We start from the raw sequence: 24,416 nt of genomic DNA, 5'->3' as shown, positions 1-24,416 counted from the left end.
TATAGTCTAAAATGTTATTCACCTAAATAAAATTGAAATCATAGAAAGAGAATGGCTTCACGATGATGCTACAAGAAGTTTACAGACTGAATTAACTGGGTTACTTTGATAATAATTGGTGCATGTATTAATTCCTATTAAAGGTAAAAAAAAGGAGTAAATAAGATGGATAAGAGTTGAGGGTAAAGCCTTACAAATTTTTACAACAACAATCGAGGAATGAGTACCAGGTCTATGTAGGTACCAGCGCCAATATCTGGTTCCTAATAATTCCCATACATTTCTGTATCTCTGCATAAATTGAGAGATTTTGTGAACAACATGGCTTCAAACTAGTAACAGCAGAATCTAGTACCTGGGCAACATCTCCAGGTGGAAACTGCCTTTCTGTACACTTCTGCATTTGTTTTTTAGTGAAAATAATCAGAATGGGGAAAAAAAAATTTGTTAACTACCTAGTATCAAGGCAAGTAAAACTACTGACAGGAACTTAAGAACCATTCATATAGTTACCTGAATCATGAGCAAGGTGGCTACACAATGCGCGATAAGGTCTGAAGGGATTCTAAGATCATCTTGATCAGACAACTTTGTATCAGGTGCATGACCAGTTGCCAGTGGATTTGACACAGAGGCAGTCAGATGATCGTGAAAAGTTACTGTACTGCGGGCCGAGTCTATTGGGATAGAAGACCTCAGAGAAGGCACACTAAGATCATCCACCGAAAGCTGGTTATTTACAAAATCTATTGCATCCTCAATCCTCTCGATGCTTTTCCCCCCTTTTCTCAAGGATGACATAGCCTGAGATGGTAATCAAAGTTTAATCTAAACTAAAGAATAGTATTGAAGCTAAATAATCTATGTGGCTAACACACTATTGGCATGATTTATAAAATTAAATAATAAAAATGCAAGGATCCATTGCTTCAAAAAATACACAATAACCATCTTCAGGCTATCTCATATGGATTAGCTCAAAATTTGTTGTGACCTTGTATTTATGGTAGGCCTTTTCACCTATTTCTTATTGGTTTTACACTGATAAATTAACATATATGTGAAAGGAAATTAATAAAGTTCCAATAATATGGACAATTTCAAAATGCTTGGAAAGAAAGTAGAGATGGAGAAAAAGGTTTAGACTCAAACAAAGTGGATCCATCCATAAGGTGCCATCAAGACAACAACAGTTGAATGTCCTTTCTTTTACCTGCATAGCTGCATCCACCATTGACCGAGCTTTCGTTCTTGAACTTTCAACAATTTCAGCCACATGGGATACAGATTCTTGGGCATGATGCATAGAATGATCAAAAGAGCTCAACTGACAACCATGCTCACCAATTTTAGCCAAGGGCTTCAGCAACCTAACTGAGGAGGTCCCTTGATATGTATTGCGTTGCCTCAAGCAAAAGAGAGCAGAAGAAACCTGCAAAAGAAAGTTCAGGCATAGTTAGGTTAAAATGGTAAATGACAATGGTGAAGAGATTTAAGCTGAAAACTGCTTCATCAGTATCTCATACCTGCTCATTGACTTCATTTAACTGTAAAAGGACAGCAGCATATTGCTTCTTGAAAGAATCTGAATCCTTTATAGAGTTGTCCCCGCCTTTCTGGTTTTCCAACACCTCATCATTCATACGTCGTAGTTCAGAGACCACAGCCTCCTGCAAATGCTAACACAATCCATACATTCACTTCTCAGACACAACTTGAGCCAAATGATTTGAATGGGATTATATGTCAGCTTCAGATAAACAAAATACACATGCAATGCAAACTATGCAATAAGCTACAAGAAAGAGAATCACAATACTGAAACCCCCAACAAAGCAAAAAGCACCAATTATGGACAACGGGATAAGATATGATAAAAATACCAATATTACAAGAAGAGTAGGAATAACAATAAAGAACAAATGATGAATTAAAAATATGCAACATTCAACAGACACTATATATAGCACTGAACACAGAGATAAGTTTCTATAAGAACTTAAAGTTGAAAAAGAGACAGGGGAAGAGAGAGTAAGATCTGCCAGTGGATTAAATTTAATGAATAACAGCTAATATGGTGTACAACCTTTTTGTCAAGAGCACGAGTCAACTGAGAAAGAGCTTCAACATCAGCTTCCCTCGCCTGTATCAGCGCCAGAGCAGAAGGCTGGGAATTTACTGCTTGTTGAGTATAAACAGTTTCCATAGGCCCAACTTTAAGTTGTAAATTAGGACTTGATGGATCAACCTGATCAAAGCAATTTACGCCTATATAAGATACCAGTTATCCTGATTCTATATTGTTTCCTATATCAGAACTTTTAGCTGTAATACTCTGCCTGAAAAGCATGGCTCAAGTAGCTAGTGAAATGCAATTTATCCTTGAAACTAATTTCATTTGTTATTCATGAAACGAGAACCATTTTGCAGGCATAACTTACCTTAACAGGTTGTGATATATTGCCAACATTGAAAGTTGATGGGGAAGTTCGAGAGGGACTATTGGCATTCTCCTCACACGGAGCAAATTTGATGTTCTCTTCCATCTTGCTTTCTTTTGGCTGCCCGTTCATTTTGAGCTCATGGAAGTTCTCAAAAAATTTATTGACGGCAGCATTTTGTCTCACAAGGGAAGCAGGCAAATTTTCCAATGGATTTAAAGGCATACAATCAATATCCTGCAATAAAAAAATGTATTATCCGTGAAACTTAAAGAGGAAAGAACAACAAAAGAAAAATAGGAATAAGCTAAATGAGATTCAATAGCAGGAATGCATACATGTACCCATGTATTTAGACAGAAAAAGTTTAAGAAAGGAACCTCCCAAAGAGCCTGCCTTTAATCTATTAGACAAAGGCCTTAACGGCCATATTCTACATCTTCAGTTGAATGAAATGAACATATAGCTATCATAAATGAAGCAACTCCATAAAATAAAATTTTACCATGACAGATTCCACTCCTAGCTCAGTGCTGTCAAATTGAATCCGGTATCTACTACGGTCAACAATTAACACATTTCCATCATGAATCTGTCTAGTTTTTGGATGAATAGCAATAACACGCTGTCCAACTGATAGAGGTCGAGCTAAATCAGTTGGAAGTCCTTCACCAATACCAGCACGGAGTTCAGCATAATGCATTCTAACAGATTCCCGATATTGATGAAGCTTCTCTCTTTCTTCCTTCAAAAATTGCTCAGAAAACCTTCGTGGCTTGCCAAGGGAACTGCATCAACATGACATTATCTAAGTAGAGAACCAACACCTAAAACCTTATTAAGATTCCAAAGTAGAAAGCTATACCTCCTTATGACGCCCCATTCAACACGAGTTAATCTTGGAACATGACCCAATCCTACATGATCCAAATACTCCACAAACTCCCTTTTAGCAAACCATGGATAATCAATTGTACTATAGAACCACTCAAAGGTACACCATCTCCGTGCTTGATATGGACATAGGAAGTTACAAAGCTTTTCCTGTTATACAGAACATACATATATCAAATGAAACCAAAGACATAGAAACTCAACTTCAATGGACTTGTTAAAGTAAATAAAGTTACCTTCAGATTGAGTGCTCTGTCCTGGAATAAACTAACTGGAACACTAAATTTTCCCTTCACAATACTATCAGAGGACTTTATATCCTTCCCAATCACTGGTTTCTGTGCATCTATCTTTCTCTTACTCCTGACTTTTGTGGGTAGGTTGACCCGGTTAACAGGTGAAACCTGTATAGTAGATGGAGCTGAATTGTTCAAGTCCCTTCCATGATCAGTACTTGAGGACCGATGCTCTGGAGGTCTCACTGATTTCCCTTGCTTTGAATGTGCAACATTATTGGAGCGTTTACATTTGCTCGGAAGATTCTTTACCTCATCTGAAGCCTAAAAAATGAACATGAAAATAACAACATCAAGAAACAGTTATAAGTGATGAAGACAAGAACATGACCCAGGAGAGTGCAATTTTATAAAAAAAAATGTATACAATGGCACATTTTTTAGTTACAAAGAAGACCCTCAATTGCAATGGTTGAAAGAGGGAGAAAGAAATAATTACTAACAGAACCAGACATCATACCAGCATAGAATGCCCTTGGCTGACCCACAAATCAGGTAAAACATTTAATTGAGTTGATCATTTAACCAACTCACACCTTCACCTATTTATACACTTCATCCTTTTTCAGAAAAAACAGTCTTCATTTAAAAAGAACATTTCCTTATGAATTTATCTCCCCATTATCTTCACTTCATAAAAGATTCCTTTAATTCTTTTTCATAGTATTTTCTCTGCCTAATTCTTATAAATCTATCGTTATATTTCTTATTTTATTTGTCACTCAGACTTAGGCTATAGGTGTCATGTAAACTTGCACCAGAAAGGAAAAAGATCTTTTAGCATGCACCCAATTCATAAAGTTCAATACACTTGCTCAGAATAAAGAACGTAAACCACATTTATGAGTAAAAAGTTTACCTAATATTCTACAGAAAAGTATCTTAAAGGACTATCATATTGCAACATCCAATGGGGAGACAGAAATGAAATTTTATATCACGAGTTTAGCCTTGTTTGAGCTTTTTTACCAGAAAGCACCAAAAGGAGCCATCATAACTCTTTGAAGCTAAAAAAGTGAAAAATACAAACCTCAATGTTTCGAGATTCACCCAAATGAGAATCAGCATCAGTTTCATCTTTTGGAATCTGCAACTAGTGAGCAAGTTACATATGGTCATTGTTTCATGTAATAAACCCAATGAGAAATTTTAGCCAAAAAAAAAAAGAACCAATGAAAAATAAAGTATTCACCTACAAAAGAGAAAACAAGCAAACAGGTTTGCATTAACTCTTACTTTATATGGTGAGGACTTCTGTCTCCTTTTCCGCATTCCAACGTTACCTGGGTGTGTTTCCTCCTTTGCCTCGGGAATAGCACGAACATCATGACCAAAAACTTTTCCCTGTTTACATGTTTTGGGGGCACTGCCTTTAGCTCCAGAAACAGGATGGTTTCCTTTCAGTTTAGTCTTCTCAACAACTTCATTTTTCTCTTCCTTGAACTGCACAGATGACTCTGACACACAAAATGAAAAAAGAGAGGTGGGATATGACATATTATATGAACACATTCAGACAGAGAGATCTTCCAGAGTTTGAATTATCAAGAAGGATTTAGGGTGTGCAGTTCAAGATGGAGACAGTACAAATGAAATCATTTACACATAGCTTGCTTGTGGAATAGGACAAAGACACAGCAAGCAGAAATTTGCAATATAGCCTAATCTTATACTGCATAATAACACTAGGAGAGATTGGGACAATATGGTAAGTTCAAGACTAAAGCAGGTTTTTATCTTTAATAAAATTGCAGGCTTGCACTTAATGAAGAGATTATCTGAAAAATGAAAATTCCATTTGAAAAATCTTACCAGAGTGACACCTATAATTCTGGAGGATTAAAGCATTTTGTGCAAAATATACTCACACATGACCCAAATATTTTGACCACTCAAACCCTTCTACGATTTCTTTCACAGGCTATGATTTTAAGTCATTACTTACTTCAATTCAGATCTATAATGTATGACAGACAACTGAATTCAGCAAAAATAAGGTGGCATGTTAGGCTTATTACATAAAAAAAACTTGCAAACTTGGTATATTATAGCATTTAGGATATAAAGACTGCCGCATGCATAGTAATAATTGAACAAGGTACTACTTCTGGAAGAATAAATGATATATGGTAAAATCAATTTAATAGCTTGGCATTTCATTGAATTCATTATTTGTCAAAGTAATTTGGCTAAATTACTCAATAGACAATTCTTTAACAAGCCATTCAGGTCAAACCATATCCAACTTATGCATCTAATGAGGTTCATCCATCTAAAGGAAGGAAAAACGACAATGATGAGATTTAGCTAAGGAAAAAACTAGCCAGCTCATATAACAGGAAATCCTACCACAAAATCAAAACAAAAGTTTCTGTTTATTGGTCAAAACATATATGTTTTACCAGTATCAGCAGCAGTTTCTGGCATCATCAAGGACAGATCTGCTAGAGTTTGCAGGGCATCAAAGGAAGTGTCTTCAACTGCAAAAGAAAAGGGTCTAAAAGAATTGATGAGACATAGCCAGAGTTCCACAAGTCAAAGTCCAAGCTCACTCAAATAAAGTCACAAAGAGAAGGGGGAGGGGGGAAGGCTGGTCAAGTATGATTAACAGTCTAATAAGATTTTGACAAAAATTATCTTTGAAGATATTCCAAGAAAAGCAGCGAGGAACTGAATGCAGCAAAAAACTCTAAAGAAACATGTTTTAGAGGAAATTATCTTTCTGAAGAGAAACAAGCCCAAATTAGACCTCCAGATAACATAGGTATACAAGAAGCACTCATACTTATACAAATATGCAGAAAAGATAGACAAAAAATAACATATCAACATTATAGAAAATTAACTCAGAGGGAGTAGCATTTGTTGACATAAACCAGATAGAAAAAGAAAGGAAATAGAGGCAGAAGTAAGACTTTTCTTAAAGGCAAATACCATCATACCTCCCCCAAACAACACTTTTTTACTTCTTTTCCTTGGACCCTTGATGGAGCCTCTAGAAGTTTTGGTATCTGCAACCTCTGCTTCAAACTTTCCCTTGAAATCACATAACTTTTGATCTTCTTCTGTCCCACTACAGGCTTCTTTTGTGTCTTCCAGATGATTGTTTACACTTTCCTCAACCCCTGGCTTCCTTCTGTAGTATCTTTTCCCCTTCTGTTGAACTTCAATGGTACCAGTCCCTTCTATATTCATTGAATAATTTTTACCTCTAGCATAATCAGCATTATCAGCTTCAGTGCTTCCTAAGCTCAATTCACAAGCATCCTCATCCATTTCACTACCATGAATCTTGGCACTAGTAGTTTCTGACTCAGCATTCTGAAAAAAGTAATCAATTAATTTCTGAATGTAAAAAAGAACCGGATAAAGCATTGTAAAACATCAAATAAAAACAGATTACCATCCTTTCACTGTTGAGGATAGGTGAAGATGCCTCTGCTTTTCTGTTTGGCGTTCGAGAAACTTGAGGAGATCCACCTCTTTGTGATGCCTCCGTCAAAACTAATGCTATCTCATGAGCAACATCATCATCAACGGTATCCACCTTTAGTTTCATGCCCTGCCTAATAGGTGAAAAGTACCTTTCTCCTCTGTTTTTGTCATGAGAAAAAGAAATAGGAACACGAGGAGTCCTTTTTCCAACAGCACGTGGCCTACTTTCTGAAATGAATGTAAAAAAATAAAAACTAATGAGGTACAGCAGCCTAATGTTAAGAACTTAAGTTTTAATGCATAACATCTGTAGCTGAATAATATAGAGCTTTCCTAAAGTAGCCTAATTGCTACTATTAAACAGAAAATGCGAATGCCACCTCAAAACCCAATGTATGTGCAGAATGTATATGTTTAGGAAGACTAGAGAGAGTGAGAAAGAGATCTTTACCAGAGCGTCTCCTCTTCAACAATGACAAGCAACCATAACTTGATGCAGCTGACTGAAATTGCAAAAGATCAGGAAATGACTTATCTAAACTTTTAGAGGGTTGATCTCGAAGTTTTCCCCTACTACGCTTCTGAGGTTTCCGAGAAGCTCCCACGCCCTCATTGCTTTCTTGTTCACTATCACTTCCTCCCTACCATCTCACAATCCAATAACTTCAGTTCCATAAAAGGCATTCCCATAATTATTTACATTTCCTAGATGCATCCAAGCTCAATTGATAGCATATAAAACAGCATGCCTTAAAGAACACATCATTAATAAGCTAATCCAAATCTAGAAGATGAGAGACTACTGACCAAGGAATTTTCATTAACACTAAAATTGGTATTTAGATAGTAACTAACAAAGTGAAAGCAAGTAATGATCTGGTCAACTTATAAAATTTGCCTATTCAGCATAAATATATGCTATGACAATAAGGGAGGACAGTATTATCACAAAGGTTACTGACAGAGAGATGAAATAGTCAAAGTAGCAGAATACAAGTGCAAATCTTTTCGAAAACCTCAGATCCAAGTACAATTTCAAATAATGGCCAGATTATATAAAACACTCACCATAACACAATAGTGATCAGTCATCATTGCTATGAGTCCAACCACAGAAGCAGTGCCCTCAGGGAGAGATAAGTAGGCCTGAAAACACGGCAAAATTTTCTCTTGATGAGTTTAAAGCACTCAAGCACCTTCTTGATTTTGTCATTGTCACATTATACGTAAACAATAGTCACACATGATTATAACGAAAATAGCATCCCTTCATTTCAAGATAATAGTGATATGTTATTAAATCCATGCTTACCCTATTCATAGTGTACAGTGCTTCTACCATTTCCACAGATCGATTTCGTACCACAGTAGCAACCTAGCAACCCATAAGAAGCAAAATAAGAAAAAGGTAAGACCACACCAACCAAAAGCCAGATCTCCCAACTACATGCACTTAAAAGCAACTATCATAAAGTAGCTATTCTGATTTTATTATAAAATTAGAAAATTAGAGTACAATATCTAAAACATATGCCATCTAAATAAAGGTTAGTTACAACAACCAATAATAAAACCCAGTATTATAATCACAACTAACCTTCTTCCAATCTTTCCCATACTTGCGATACGCTTCATAGAAACGCTCAAGCTCTTCCTTAGTCCATTGAGGCCCTAACATGTCAGACAACTTCCTTTTCTGCACATAATGCATTATAAGCATAAATTAATTGAAGAACAAAATTTTTCACAGGTCAATTTTATTATTTGTAGAAAGATCTCAACAAAATAATTAGAGAACTGCATCAACATTTATCAAAAGAAATCTTTTGCTTTTGTTTCCAATTGGCACTATGTTGGCAAGTTATGGTGACTTTCTGAATTTCTAATCTCATCTAAGCAAGGCTTCCAGCATCTATAGACACATAGACAAAAAAAAAAGAAACGTTGAATGTACAAACCTCACAGCAGTAACTCTTAAAATTCTGGTTAGTGGTTGATTCTTTTACTAACACTGCTTCCTACTTTACATACTTGATTATCTTTTAACACAAAAACTTAGTCCAACCATCTTTGTATGCAAAACTTCGCTATAATTTGCTAGCATATAAGCTCAAACAAAAAGGTACAAAGGGTGGGAAACCCTCAAGGAGAAAGACAATGCAAGAAAAGCTCAGGAATAAATAAATTCAATCCAGCATCGGTCATGAACAGTCCAAAAAACCTCCAAAGGAACAGTATATAGTCAACATATGCAATCAAACCATTAGAATCTTAACCCCATACAACCTAATGAAACGAAAGAATTCAAAATAAATAGATAAATAAATCAAAGATTAAAGTATCGGAAAAACTAATCAAGAACTCACCCGTTGCCCGCTTCTCTTAGCACTACTATCTCCATCTTTACTAGAAGCAACCTCATTAACATAAGAAAACTTCTTATTTACACTTTTAGATTTTCTAGATGGCGCCATGAGGAATTTCCTCAGTTACCTGAAACGTACTCAAAATCCAAACATCAAATCAGTGTATCAAATTCCAAAATCAAAAACAAATTTATCTCAAATTTTTTCCTCCATAAAAGAAGAAGAAGAGGAAAATCTCAAATAAAACATTCAAAATAAATTTCAACTTTAACCTCAAAAAATTTTATTTCCAGCTCTGAAAGAGAAAAGCAAAAGTAATGAGTAATCAAACAAAAAGAAAAGAACTAAGAATCCAGAATCTACGAAAGTCAAGATCATGAAAAAACTAAGTTACAGAAGAAGAAAAAGCGCAGAGATCAGGTCAGCTATGTTTACTGAATCAAAGTATCGCAGCGATTAAGTGATGCTTGCTTGCCGAGAAAAGCAAAAGAAAAAAAAAATTGCAGTTCCAAAAAAAGAAATAATTAGTAACAGAAACAAAGTTCACTCAATTGAGTGTCGAAATTTCTTCAACTAAAACGCAAAAAAAAAAAAGAAAATTTTCGAAATCTTTTCGCTTATTTACAAAACCGAATTGAGAAGAAGAAATCGAAGTAAACAAAAAGAATTTCAAAAGCGGAATGTAAGCTTACCAGGCTCGGATCGAGACGGCACAGTTTCGGAGAACATTGAGGGAAGCCGAAGAAGAAGAAGAAGCGATCAAGTAAAACGCGAGCTTCTTCTCCGACGGGATTTATTTATTTATTTGGCTGTTGATTGGATTGCTAGAAGATTGAAAATGGAGGAGAGAAAGAGAAGAAATGGGAGAATTTGGGGATATAACCGCGAAACTTTAAAATAAAAAACAATTGCATGGCTAAATAAAAGCCATTTTTTGTTTTTTTTTTTAAATTAATCTTTTCTTCGAATTCTTCATTTTTGCCTTTTAATTATTTAAATATTGTTATTGCTAATTCATGATTATCAGGGGCGATAACTCCTACAGTTTAAAAAGAAAGAGGTGGGGCCGATCCGCGGTTGATTTGCTGTCTACCGTACGCGTAGCGATTTGTTTCAATCTGGACCGTTTAAAATGCCTTTATTTGTATCCTTTGCGTCGAAGTAGTCCTTTTTTTTTTTCTTTCGTTGAAAAATAGCTTTGTTTTGTAACTTAATTAATATTAAAGTTTATATTTTATACATTTACAAGATGAATCAAATATTATCATTTCATTAATAAATAAATTTAAAAATTAAAAATCAATATTTTTATCTTTAGACATTATATATAACACTCAATACGTCTCTTCCAAAAAAATATATAACACTTAATACGTAAAATTTAAAATAAAAAATTAAATTATATACACCGAGGACGAGTTGAATGTTTTGTGATGATTGTGAAGCAATTACTATATTAGGAAACTTAATATGAAAAAGTTTTAAAAGAATTACAAAAATAGAAAGAAATGCATATAAGCAAAGTAGCAATTGCTTCATGATTTTAGCTTCCCACATTCAACAATTCGACATAAGAAACAAGAAAATCAGAAAAAGCTTGCAACTTGAACTCCATTCCAAGTGAAGCCAAAGAATTCAACTATAAATCAAATTAACAAGAAAATAAAAATCTGGATATTAAAATGGGAATTCACATAGCTTTAATGGCTCAGGAGTTTTCTCTTCATAGCTGCACACAAATTCCTAAGGAACTTTTCTGAAGTCACTAAAGATGCACTGAACTGCAAGTAACAATGAAGGAAAGAATGAATTGGTAACAAGGAAAGATAAACTGTCAACGAATTGGTCGATAATCTAAGAGCAGGGGCAAGGATATGATTACATCAATGTAAAATTTGATGGGAGATGAATGCTAACTTACAATGGCATGAACCTGGATCCTTATCAGGGCAGCATGAGATGCAGCAAATCAGTATATGCAATCTGTACTTCTCAACAGAACTTGATTTCAATAGAAACTATCAGATAAGAACTTGAAACAAGGTGAGTTTCTACCATTCTGGATGAACTCTTGCTTCAAATTACAATCATGAAAACAAGAAATAGGAGAATCAAACTGCAAAATGAGATTCACTAAGATTTTTATTAACCTGTTGAACTTGAAATAAAGCAAGTCAGAGAAAAACACTGTATCCAATAACAAAGACGATGAAAATGATGTAAAGTATAAACACTTTGCTAGCTCTGCATCACCTCGCTTGCTCAATCCTTCATGCTGCTCCTTCTCTCGAATTGCAAAGAATGAACTTCTTGGCATCCAGCCGAGGCACTCAGGAGCAGTGATTACATAACAAAAAGAAAATAGAAGTCCGTTGGGGTATCATGTTCATGATGTAAACATTATGCAAGTGGTGCATCTTCTCTCACCTTCATATTGATCCTTCTCTCACCTTACAAAGATCCAACTTACCTCTATACAGCTGCAATAGCTGAGGCTCATATTTATGCCAAGTCAAACACTTCCGCACGAAACGTTTTTCAGGACATGTAAACATCCAAGCCACCTTAGAAACTTTCTCCTCAAGCAAACCTTTGGATAACACAAATTGAAGCACTGGAGCCCTAGGAAGAATCCTATTTTCCAAGCTCAAGGAAATAAGTATTGGACGTTCCACAACAGCATTTGCCTTCCAACCCATTTTGTTCACAAAGAAGTCCATTGCGGAAGAAATTTTATTCTCAGATGCTATCATACACCAAGGAAACTTTGTAAATGATGCAATAATCTGTTCTTCAGAACAACCCCAACTCTTATAAAGATTAACCTTCCTTTCCCATACGTCCGTCCCAATTTTCTTCACGGCAACAATTGCTACAACAAATTGTGACTTCAAAGGATTAATACCCATCTCTTTCACTACCTCAACAGTCTGGTTAAATTTATCTGGATTTGACATTGATAAATGAGGCCATCTTCTAACAAACAGAGCAATATTAGGATCAGGCACTCCATGATCACGTAAAATGGCAACTTTGCCTTCAATATCATGACAAAGAATAAACGGAAAGTGCTTAATGGCAGCAATGGCCTTGTCTTTAGACTTAAGCAGCTCTTCAAGACAGTTGAAACTAGGGACTATTTTGCTTTGCAAGCCCGTTACAATAACTCTAGGACAAGTATACACAAGTGCAGCAAGGTCAGAACTTGAAATTCCTTTAGAGTAAAAAAATTCAAACTTGGGCAGAAGTGTTTTCTCAGGCTGGTAAAGAAGTAATTCCGGAGTTCTCCCAATGATTTTTGAGATCTGGGTTCGTGAGAATCCATGGTTCTTGAAAAAACTAAGGACCAAGTTTGGTCTTTCAGAGGTTTCAAAATGGAGTTTCTTGGAAGCTGAAAGAGCAGATTTTGGAGACAACCCGCATGCGTTTATCAGGAATGAGATTACCGATGAGTGCTGATTTACTTTTGCTAAGATGGGTTTGGGAGATAATTGGCTAAATGGGAGTTTTTGAACCAAAGACAGTTTTTGGGCAGCGGCTGAGCCTGTGACAGCGCATCGCCGGTGGAGAAGAGTTCTGGAGAGAAAGTAAAACATGGGAATTGAAATGAACTTCAGGTAATTGGAAAGAGTCACTCACCTATAGCTGGAAAAACCCCTTGTCGTATCAGAGAGAGGTCAGATCCATCTGAGGCGAAGAGAAGGGGAAAATTTATAAATAAGAAAGAGACCCTTTAACAGAAAACAGATATAGAAGCGGCATCCAGCAGCTAATGTGATTTTTATTAGGAAGAATTTACATATGTTTGTATGTATATCGTGCTCTTTTTCTTATTCTCAAAATAAAGTGAAACGGCAAAATGAGAAGCTTCAGTAGGCGAATAACACAGAAGGAAAAAAGCTAGACGATCAAGAAAGTTCTTTCACTGAATAATTGCACGGAATCAAAGTAAGATTTCATCCATGTCACAAATTCGAAGATCAATGTCAGACCAAAGCCAAATTCATGACAAGAACTGAATTTGGGTGGCAACGTAGCAGACAGGAATGCATAACAATACAGACTGAGAGAGTTAAAGTGGTTTATCCCCGTAAAGATTCGGATGCAGTTTCCCATGGTATAGCTTCAAAATTGCTGGATGGCTTCCTCCTCACAGCCATGGATTCCAGAAAGGTAGCATTAACATATGATAAGTGCATTACTTGAGCAATTCATTAAAATGTAAGTCATTTACCATTTGTTTATGAAATTTTTGCATTAGCATCTGGTTGAGCTGGGGATAAAGAAGTAACCTTTTCTGCTAAAAAATGGTACCCAAGATGCCATACATGTTTACATTGGCTGAATTTGGTTAGACATGAAAACACCTTTGTACTTATGATTGGGCTTTGGTTTTTCATATTTAGCCCAGCCTGCCTGCTGGACTCCTTATGTTTTTCAGGATCAGACAGAGTTCTTGGTTAAGGACTTTGTCTTGTTAATACAGTGCAAAATGCCCAGGTCATTAGGCTTCATGATAACATGAAGCCATGGAGAGACAAGGAGACTTAAATCCCATTGATTTAATTTATATTTTGAATTAAAACAAAAACAAGATTCTCGAGAAAACAAAGGTATCAAAAATGTCATGTCAGGGTCAGCCACCGAACAAGGATAACATGATGTTTGATGAGTGGTATGCAAAGCTTCGGCGCCTGAAGCATGCCATGAACAAGCTGCTGCTTGCTACTGCTATTTCTCAATGAACAACAAAACAGGGGAAAAAAGAAGGGATGCACGATTTTTACAAGACAAAGTGACATGTTAATCCTTCCAATTTGTTTGTGTCTGCCACTGATAAAACCTGTCATGATTGCAGCAGCAAATGAAATATTTTCGATCAACTAAGGATTGTGTGTTACTCCACCACGAAATTAAAACTGCATTTGTACGGAAAAAACAGACAATGTTTCTATAATAAGGATTTCCCATCATAATATCTTCATTCTGCTTTTTTTTTTTGGGCGGGGGGTGTTGATGAAGTAAGGTCTTATTTCACAATTGTTATTGAAATCATTAATTTATCCTAAACTCCAAATTTACTCGCAAATATAACGTTAAACAAGATAAGATAAAATTTAGGACTAAAAATCTTAATTGTAATGAGTTTATAATTGTAATAATGACTTCACATCACAAATTTCAATTGCAAATACAATGTCAAACCATTGGGTAAAAAATGCCAGTCTTCCTAAGCTCCATTCCTCATATTAAAAAAGCATACCCATATGGGTAAACTTTACTAACATATGATTTTTATTTGAAAATAATTTTTATTCTTATAAGGATTAGACGGTTTATTTTACTGATTAAAATTACAAAAACAAGCTTAAACGTGAACATAGGACCCAATTTTGAATTGAATGTATTTTGTTCATTTTATTAAGTAAAATTAATAACTTAATCTGTTATGAGAACAGAAATTAGTCACAGAGCTCTAATCAAAGGAAAAAATATATATTTATATAGTGCTAATTGAGGAAAAAATCACAGAATATGAAATGATATATAAGTGATGTTTACCTTAAAAAAAACATAAACAAACATCATGTTTGTTTGTGTACTAATTTTAGGAAATTTGTACCCTACTTTTCACGAGGGAGTGTCCAATCTTTGCTTAACAAACTCAAGTCAAACAATTCATACCCAATGCAATGAAAAATAAATTAAATAAATAAGGATTGACAGATTAGCTCATGATTTTGTCACCTTTGGGCCGCAGTACATAATTAATCATCATGGAATAGAAAGCATGTCTAATAAAAAATACTTTGCTCAGCACATTTTCAATAAGATATTTTGACTTTTAGAATTTAATAAGTAAACTTAAATTCAAAATAAATTTTAAATTATTCAAGAATTTAAATAAGTTTTAGTTTTTATATTTTCTTTAATTAAAATTTTATACTTAATTGGTATTGACATAAAAAATAATAAATATAATTTTGATTAAATTAACCATCCGTCATAAAAAAATTTATTTACGTCGATATAAAAATTTGAAATCCCAAACTTAATATAAAAGAAAACACCTAAATTTTTCTTTTAAATTTGAATTTTGTGGCTAGAGATATTCTTTCTAAAATGATAGCTTAGAGGATCTAATATAGAATGATAGGTGACCATAGATTTCACATGTAGTGGTCATAGAAACCTTTAAGGTAAGCACTTTATGTGTTTGAACAGGAGGTAACAAAAGTGATGGATTTTTTGAAAGATTTTAGAGGGGGCCATGAATCCCTACAGTATTTTATTTAGGCCCATTTTAGCATGTCTTATGTACCTGCCTGCATTAAATTATTTAAACATCTTTGCTACCAATAAATTATGACAAAGATTGCTTGCATCTGACCACAAACATACAAATCTTTGTTTACATAAACATGTTCAATGGTGTATAATTTTACTGTTTAAAAAGTAAAATTCGAATTTCACTCTCTCAATTATAAAAAAAATATTTAATAATAACTTTTTTGTACTTATTTACCTCAATTAGAATGAAACATCTTATCTTAATTTACTTTATCAAAATTGGTCACCTCATCAGTATTTGAAATCGGTCAAATTTTTATACTTTTTTTTTATGTGAAACATGTTTAAAATAAAATTTTAATAAATATTATATCCGTTTGACATAATTTTGAATTCAAATCGTAATATAGGAATAATTTTTAAAATTTTCATCTTTTTATTAAAACAATGCCGTATGAATATTGTCACTTTTTTATATATTTATATTGAATTATTCATATGATTGAAGAATATCGTAATGATTAAAATTATAATGAATCGATTTATGTTATTTAAAATGATAATTTTTAATCTAAAATTCTCGAATTTTAATTTAAAAATAAAAAAATATAATTTTAATAATTTTTTTCCAAAAAAACCCATCAATTCAACCTCGCCGACATTTAGTTGATAAGATACGGTCACCAGAGCAATGCATCAAATCTTAAAAAGTGCCCACATGTGGCCAAAACTTGTCCAAGTCAAACAAAAAGTACTTTCCACTTGACTACCGCTTGCTCCGGTGACTGTCCTTCCCTACCTCCCCTCTCTCCCACCGCCTGCGTCCGGTTATCTTGGGTTTTCTATTTGTACAGTGCAATTGTGCATTTATAGACTTCTTACCTACTACTCCTCCCGCTCATTCCCGGTTCGGTTTCCTGCCGGATTGATGACGTGAAAGCGATCTTAACCGTCGGTTTTTGAGGAGAACGAAGATCTCAGCCGTTGGTTTTGCGAGGTTTAAACCATTAAATAGATTTTTTTCCAAACTGAAACGACCTTCACAAGATGTTTACTAGCTTCTGGTTTTTAACAGACTTGGAAATCATGCCCACGCTCCAGCTAGGCGATTGTCAGCACTCACAACTCCTTTTTTTTTTTCTTTCAACTTTTATCCCATTTTCTTTCAGCAAAGCCACCTAAATTTTGACAAAAAGGTCCTTTTTGAACCTGAGCTTTGACTTTCTTGTTACATTAAAAAGGCTAATTTTCTTTTTTTTTTTAATTTTTGGTAAAATTTCAATATTTTTCTAGATGAAATTGAGTAGACCCAACTTAATTTAAACAAGTATATAACTAAATTAAAATCACATTAATTAGTCTATATAATTTGAGTCAAATTCTTTTTAGAATAAACAAACTACCTTTAATAATTTTCTAACCAAAAATTCTTAACACTCACAATTCATAAGATTCCCTTATAGTAAAATTCAAGTAAATCCATGACAATTACTATTATCATTCCCTCTTACATTAAAATAATATTTTGTCCATTTCAATGGATCCTGCTTTTAACAAAATGAAAAAAAAAAAATTGCATGATCTTGACTTTCCACTTTTCACGCTCTACAAATCAGCGCGTAAGGAAAGCAAGTCTGACGTTAAACTGCCTGTGCAAGAAAGGTCTTATATGGAACACGTGTTGAACCATGGTTGGTTCATCTAAAAAGTGTTACCCTCATAGGTGTCATTATCAACCCCATTTTTTCCTTACACTTCCAAGTTAAAAAGTTCACATTATAAACCAAAAAAATGAAGGAAAAGAAAAACTTTTTTCGACATATGCCCCACTTTTCTTTTATTATTCCAAAATTAATATGTTAATTAAATAGTAATTTTAATTTAATACCCCCCTAAATAATCAACCAAATGCAAACAGCTAGAGAACCAAAACCAAGATTTTGCCTTAGTAATAAAATTAAGGGAATGATTTGCTCAATAGAGCAAGATTCTTCCCATGCTTTAGTGTTTTTTTCAATGGGATCCTAATTTTGGTTAAAACTTGTTTCTAATTAATTAATTAATGTTTTGTTTTTTTTTTTTTAAATTTTTGAAGAGGCATGTAACACACGTTTCAAATAACTTACAAATATATATTAATTATTCCCAAATAATTTGATTCGATCATTTAAATCTTGCATCACGTTAGATCAAATAAGAATAAAAATATATTCATTAAAATGTGCACATGTTTTTTATTAGTTATGTAAAATCGAAATAATTTTTTTTCATTCAACTCTAATTGGATGATTGGATTATTTTATCAAATAAGTTATCGAGTTAGAGTGTATATCTTAATTGATAAAAATAAATATATTTAAAAGTAAAAACAATAGGCAAAGGGAAAAAAATATTGAAAAGGGGAAGTACAAAGACCAAACATGATGGCTAATCTAAGTGTTAAGTTTATTCAGCACCTTTTTCTGTGTTTAAGGATATCTTCCTTTTCCTTTTTTTGGCCACGTTACACAAACCAACTTACCACACTTTAATACAGTCAGCCACACTAGATTATTAATTAATTCAACTAAATCTCATTATTATTACCTTTTATGACCATTTTACCCTCTTCCCGACAGAGAGATCCTCTTAGTACAAGGAGATATCTGTCATTTTGAAATCACTTTGATTAATGTAAGTAACATAGTCAGTTGATTAAAATAATTAACCTCTTTTTTTTTTATTTATTTTAGCTAATTCTTTTTCCCTCTATTTGGCGCGTATATAAACCGACGCCTTAATAAAAAAGGGAAAGACAGATCAAACAACAGCAAATGATTTGAGGACTCAAGCGGAGAGAGAGAGAGAGAGAGAGAGGGAGTTAAGAGAGAGAGAGAGAGAGAGAGAAACCAAACCAAACAACAAAACCCGAAAAACAACAGACAAAACAGTTGGGGTTTTTTTGGTTGAGTGTAAGAAAGAAGGAAGAGAAGGGGAAGAGAGAGAGAGAGAGATTTCTGTTTTTTTTTGGCTTTCTCTCTCTTAGTTTTTTTTGTTGCTTATTGTGTTCTGCTTTCTCTCTCTAGAGAGGAAGACATAGACACACACAGAGACACCCATTTGATCGGATTACAATTGGTTGTTTGGGTTGTTTGGGTTGTTGGCCGTACGTTAAATGGAGCGGGGCCCAGAGTCCGATCCGCAACCGGAATGGACAGCTCCGGGACCCGAAACGGGGCTCGAAGGTAAAGAGGACTTCCAACTTTTGTTTTGGGATGTGGGGGGTTTTTGGATTTGTTTTTATTTTCCTTTTGTGTAATGTGGGATGTGATACGGGGTTTTTGTTTGAAATGTAGAGCCGGTTTGGCGGTTGGGATTAGGAGGTGGCCCGGAATCGTACCCGGAGCGACCCGAAGAAGCTGATTGTATTTACTATTTGAGGACTGGGTTTTGCGGTTACGGCTCAAGGTGTCGATTCAATCATCCACGTGACCGTGCCGCGGTAAGCAATCCGTAATATGATCTAATTCTTCTTTGTTTTTTTATCTGACTTAGTGTTTCCGGAAGGGTTTTGATTGGTTTTTTTGTTTGATCATGGTCTTTGGATTGATGGGGTTTCGAATTTTAGGGTAAAAATGGACAGTTTTTGGTTACTGCATTAAGATCTAGTGTAATTGGTTATTTTGATTTTGGAAAAACTTTGATGTTCATTGGTTTTGTTTGGTGAAAGAAATGTGATGATGATGATGATGATTGCCTTAGGTTATGGGAGCTGGAAGAGGTGGTGTGGGGGAGTATCCGGAGAGAGTGGGCCAGCCAGTTTGTCAGGTACTTTTTATTAGATTGTTTCTTAAATGTTTGAAAAGATCGAGATATGTATGCTGAAATGGTAGATTTCAACAATGTGCATTGGCTAAATTATGTCACTTCATTTTATGTTTAAGGATAGAGTTAGGTCTTGTATTTTCGGTGAATAGATTCTGTTTGGTTTGACAGTTTAGGAAATATGGCAAGTTACTTTTTGTGTTGATTATGGTTTCCTTTTTAATTGATTTGCAGTATTATATGAGGACAGGGACATGTAAATTTGGTGTTTCCTGTAAGTACCATCATCCCAAGCAGGGAGGTGGTTCTGTTAGCCCTGTGCTACTAAATTATTATGGATACCCGTTACGTCCGGTTTGTATCACTTGACATTGGCACTTAATCTTTTAGATACATGTTGTCAAGTTCGCTTAATAATTGAGCAATACTGTAAAACAGGGTGAAAAGGAGTGTTCTTACTATGTGAAGACGGGGCAGTGTAAGTTTGGTGCATCATGTAAATTCCATCATCCTGCACCACCTGCTGCACAGGTTCCAGCACCATCTCCAGCTCCTCCAGTTGCATCTGTACCAACACCAGTTCCTGCACCTGCGTTATATTCCACAGTGCAGTCCCCATCTGGCCCTTCCTCTCAACAATATGGAGTTGTAATGGCAAGGCCTCCCCTGATGCCAGGCTCATATATGCAAAGCCCCTATGGTCCCTTGCTGCTTCCCCCAGGCATGGTTTCTGTTCCAAGTTGGAATCCCTATATGGTACGTTAATTAAACTTTATTCAGTTCCCTCAATGGTGGTTACATTTTATTATTTTTATGTTTGAGGTTGCTAATGCACCTGGTGCAGGCACCTGTCAGCCCTGGTACTCAACCCACTGTTGGATCAAGCTCAATTTTTGGGGTAACTCCATTATCTCCTTCAGCACCTGCCTATACTGGACCTTATCAACCTGTACCTACTAGTGTTGGTCCTTCAAGTAGTAGTCAGAAGGAGCAGTCATTTCCAGAGAGACCTGGCCAACCAGAATGTCAGTATTATATGAAAACAGGTGATTGTAAATTTGGTTCCTCCTGTAGATATCATCATCCACCAGAAGTGATTGCACCAAAGCCAGATGTCATCCTCGGCCCTCTTGGTCTTCCTCTTCGTCCAGTAAGCAATTCGTAAAATGTCCTATTAATGTGATGTTTTATACAAGACTGGATTTAGATTTGATAATGCTTGAACCTTACAACTGGTCAGCATGAATCAGAGTTTTATAAGAAGCTATCAGACTTTTGTTCTCCACTCAATTTTGTAATGCTTAAGGTGTCTGAGCATGACAAACATCTTCTTGTACCAATTCTTGGTTCTAGGAACCTGTTCTGCTTCCCCCCAGTCTTCTCTGAGTTTTCAACCCCTTTAAAGGTTTACATATGAGGTCATACAAACATTAGAATCTCTTTTAGTTATATGTGTGGCTGATTGAACTCTTAACCTGTTACTGAATCCGAAAGTTGATTTGCATTTTTTGAGAGCACTTCTAGCTTAATTTCTGTGTTTGTTCGGATGCTTCGAGCCCACAACTATTATTTTGAAGTGTTCTTGACTTGGATCAATACATTGTTATCACATGTCACTTGTGAACTTAAAGAACGTCATTCTGGTGTGAATTTCTGTTGTTGTTTTATAGATTTATGTGCCATCCTTCATTGTTTGCATGAACCTGTAGATTTTTTTTAGCCAATGTAGGATTTCCTGGCACTTTTTTGCCTAGACTTATGTAAGCATGTTTGATGAAAATACTTTTACATGGTGAATGTGTAGATTACGTGACTTTAATGAATTATCTTGTTGATTATTGAAACATGAAGATTGTTCTCTTTTTCTGTTCTTGATCTTGGACTTGCCCGGGTTCCTACTTTTCTATTCCTTTTTTTCATAGTGCGTTTTAACATAATTTACAAGAAAGTACAAATCTTAATCCTCCATGGTGTGATCTTTCATGCATTTATTGATTTGCTATGAAGGATAGAACATATCTGGGGTTGAGTTTGTGATTCTCAATTTTCTAGGGTAGATTATGCAAGCTCTGTAAACATTAAAGGTCTTGTAACCTAGAGTTGGATTTTAGGTAATTTATAGATGTTGATTCAGTAGTTCTTTTGACCATAATTGTTCTGTCAACTGCACAAGTTGATGTGTTGTTATAAAGTTCCAGATGATGTTTGATGTGTTAATTCCTAATTTCAGCATAAATCTCCAGGACTGTTGGGATGAGGAATAATGGTAAGTACTACTCCTTGACCAAGTAATTTAAGGTCTTGATGAGTGTTTTTTTCACATTTTAGTTGGGATGATGGAGGGATTTTGATAATTTGTACATGGAAACACCTGAGTTTTTATCTTTTAAGTTTTTCAAGCAATTTCTATCTTGGAATTCAGAACAAGCTAAAATGATAAGTTAATCAAGGTGGCTAGATATGTGGCGTAGGTGAATGTGGTCAGAACAAGATGCGGAAAACAGTCTTATCCTCAATTATGGTCATGCCTTGGAAGCTAGCTTGGTTGCAGGGTTTATGATGGAGAGCTTAATTGTTGGTTATAGTGACTGGCTGAAGAAGAATCTTAGGATTGGAAGAAAATTTTAAATCTGCATGAGCTAAGGCCTTCTTCTTACTTTTATCTAAATATAGTAAAAAATAGGCTTACTTCACTATCTTAGTGAAATGACTGCATTGAATTGGAATGTCTTCTCTCTGAGTGAGGTTATATGCTTGAAACTGTAACCTATATATCATGGAACAAAGCTTGCTGAGATACCACAAAATTATGATTGCATAGTTTTATTTATTTATTCATGTTCCATATCCCATTTATTTCAATTTCTTGTGGTTGGCTGTGCTGCTTCTGGTGTATCAGCTTTCATTCTTGATGTCATTCTGTTGACTTTTCAAACAACCCGGCTGGTTAATTTTCAGACTTGCTGTCATCTTCTTACATGAATGTCTGATTATGTTTTATTCTATGGTTTCTTTTTAGTGCTTTAGCCATGCAACATATATTTGTGATAGGACCTATCCATGTTATCTTCACACTCTTTTATTTCCTCTCCAAACTATTTTCAAGAGCATGAATACAGTTGAATGAGAAAAGTAAGTTAAGTCTGGTTGATCTTTGGTTGTCATCTGTGGAAAGCATTATTGAACAAATGATGCTCTCTCTCGGGACTTCTAATTAAAATACAGTTTTCAGTGCTACTGATGGTTATCATAAGCTTCATGCTCAATTGCAAAATTATGCTCATAGCAGGAACTCTCTACTGGGAACTTGAACTTCTTGTGAATTTGTAGTTTTCTTTTGTCCTGCATTTGTTTGTTCTGTTATCATATTTGTCCTTTGGCCTCAATATTTTTATCATTTTCTAAACCTGCCATTTCTATATGTCGAGTCTTTTCCACCACTTGGAGAATTTTCAGCTGTGACCCTTATGGTTTTTTGTTGCAGTAATCATGCATATATTAACTTGAGTCATTTCCTGGTAAGTTATTGTACATGTATTTATTTGTGTGTTTTTCTTAATGAAATCAGGGTGCACCACCTTGCTCTCATTATTCACAACGTGGAGTCTGCAAGTTTGGAGCTGCTTGCAAATTTGATCATCCTACGGGAACCTTAAGTTATAGTCCATCTGCATCTTCCCTTGCTGATATGCCTGTTGCACCCTATCCTGTTGGATCTACAATTGGTACTCTAGCTCCATCATCCTCATCTTCGGAGTTACGACCAGATCTTATTTCGGGGTCCAGCAAGGACCCTGCTACAGCTGTAATGTCTTCATCAGTGAGCACATTGAGTGAATCAGTTGGTTCAGTTTTCTCTGAAGGTGCACCTATTCCTCAGTCAAGCATACAACAGTCTAGTCAGAGTTCTGTCCTCTTCTACTGGCAGTGGCAGCAGCAGCACTGAGGGGCGCACTTCAAGCTAAGACAAGAGAAGCAACTGCCTCAATCCCCTTTTTTTGATCAAGGTCATGAACCAAAACATTATTTTTTGTGCAAGTCTTCAAAAATAGGAGGCTTCATTTCTTTATTATCATGGTTCCACGATTCGGGTCTAGCACACAGCAGTTCTGATCATCTCTGTGTTCATATAATCTTCATAGGGCCATCTCTTCCATCTTCAATAAGCCCATGGCCAAACCCTAAAAAGTTTAGCAAACCCCATACACCTTGCTTTTGAATAACCATTGAAGAACCTGCAGTTACACAAGGGAGATCTGTGTCAACCCATCCAATTTTTGGAGTCTGTTGCGTTTGTTTATGGTCTGATCTTTTTCCGAAACAAAAGATCGGTCCCACAGCATTCTTCCTTTTTACATCAACTGTGTGTTCATGTCCATCATTCTTAGATTTTTGTTTTCAATTTGGGAACAAATTTCCAATTCAACCTTAGAAAGGAACTTGAAGGCGTTCTTGTTCCCCCACTTTTTTTATCAGGGGTTGTTGTGAAGAAGAGAAGTAATCAAAGAGAACTCCAAGGAGGCATCAAAATGTGACTATATGTGGGATTAGATACATAATTATGTTGTGACAATGGAAATGCTTGACAACGTTCGATAAATTTATTATGATATACGAATATATGAGAATTACTCCTGACTGTAATAAATGTCCATGGTCACTTCAATTTCATTATCATTTTGTCCTCAAGATTTTACTTCTTTTTATCACAGCTTCATTTACATGTTCCAAAATTTCAGGCAAGAGAACATTTAGTTGTGAATATTGCTTGTGCAAGTGATCACTATCCTCTAGAAATGACAGCATTTTCCCCAATGTGAACAGCATTTTTAACTGTGATCTTCAGTTTCTTCAACTTAGTTCCATTTGATTTCCTTAGCTCTCTACAA

General features: G+C 35.2%; 3 protein-coding genes across 5 annotated transcripts; 1 reads left to right on the top strand and 2 right to left on the bottom strand.

Annotated features, from left to right (window-relative positions):
- Positions 1-32: 32 nt before the first annotated feature.
- On the bottom strand, positions 33-10,398 carry ALY3 (DNA binding protein). Of its 3 annotated transcripts, none has more exons than XM_021436248.2 (20): positions 10,125-10,398; positions 9,433-9,559; positions 8,664-8,762; positions 8,379-8,441; positions 8,135-8,212; positions 7,518-7,707; positions 7,035-7,294; positions 6,574-6,952; positions 6,034-6,111; positions 4,868-5,088; positions 4,662-4,718; positions 3,572-3,895; positions 3,307-3,485; positions 2,947-3,229; positions 2,442-2,678; positions 2,087-2,248; positions 1,527-1,679; positions 1,214-1,432; positions 514-804; positions 33-397 (listed from the first exon to the last, which is right to left on the bottom strand). In XM_021436248.2, the coding sequence occupies exons 2-20, from the start codon at positions 9,538-9,540 to the stop codon at positions 233-235; spliced, it is 3,546 nt and encodes a 1,181-aa protein (XP_021291923.1). In that variant the 5' UTR covers positions 9,541-9,559; positions 10,125-10,398; the 3' UTR covers positions 33-232. The 3 variants fall into 3 exon arrangements, with proteins under 3 accessions (XP_021291923.1, XP_021291921.1, XP_021291924.1); XM_021436246.2 differs by having other exon boundaries at positions 4,662-4,724; positions 10,125-10,397; XM_021436249.2 differs by having other exon boundaries at positions 1,527-1,670; positions 4,662-4,724; positions 10,125-10,395.
- Positions 10,399-11,011: 613 nt separating this feature from the next.
- On the bottom strand, positions 11,012-13,680 carry LOC110421911 (transcription termination factor MTERF8, chloroplastic-like). Its single transcript, XM_021435641.2, has 2 exons — positions 11,354-13,680; positions 11,012-11,213 (listed from the first exon to the last, which is right to left on the bottom strand). The coding sequence occupies exon 1, from the start codon at positions 13,026-13,028 to the stop codon at positions 11,862-11,864; it is 1,167 nt and encodes a 388-aa protein (XP_021291316.1). The 5' UTR covers positions 13,029-13,680; the 3' UTR covers positions 11,012-11,213; positions 11,354-11,861.
- Positions 13,681-18,564: 4,884 nt separating this feature from the next.
- LOC110421207 (Zinc finger C-x8-C-x5-C-x3-H type family protein) lies at positions 18,565-24,204 on the top strand. The gene is given in 8 exon segments (XM_021434727.2): positions 18,565-18,947; positions 19,059-19,204; positions 19,465-19,530; positions 19,762-19,881; positions 19,966-20,283; positions 20,372-20,677; positions 23,096-23,439; positions 23,441-24,204. Coding segments are annotated over 8 exon segments (1,422 nt in total). The 5' UTR covers positions 18,565-18,877; the 3' UTR covers positions 23,493-24,204.
- The last annotated feature ends 212 nt before the right edge of the window (positions 24,205-24,416 follow it).

The sequence above is a fragment of the Theobroma umbraticum genome, unplaced genomic scaffold (genome assembly GCF_002168275.2).
Source record: "Theobroma umbraticum cultivar Fairchild unplaced genomic scaffold, ASM216827v3 scaffold_130.0, whole genome shotgun sequence".
NCBI classification, from domain to species: domain Eukaryota; kingdom Viridiplantae; phylum Streptophyta; class Magnoliopsida; order Malvales; family Malvaceae; genus Theobroma; species Theobroma umbraticum.
The sequence above is the reverse complement of the archived record's forward strand: the minus strand, read 5'-3'. Positions and strand labels throughout refer to the sequence as shown.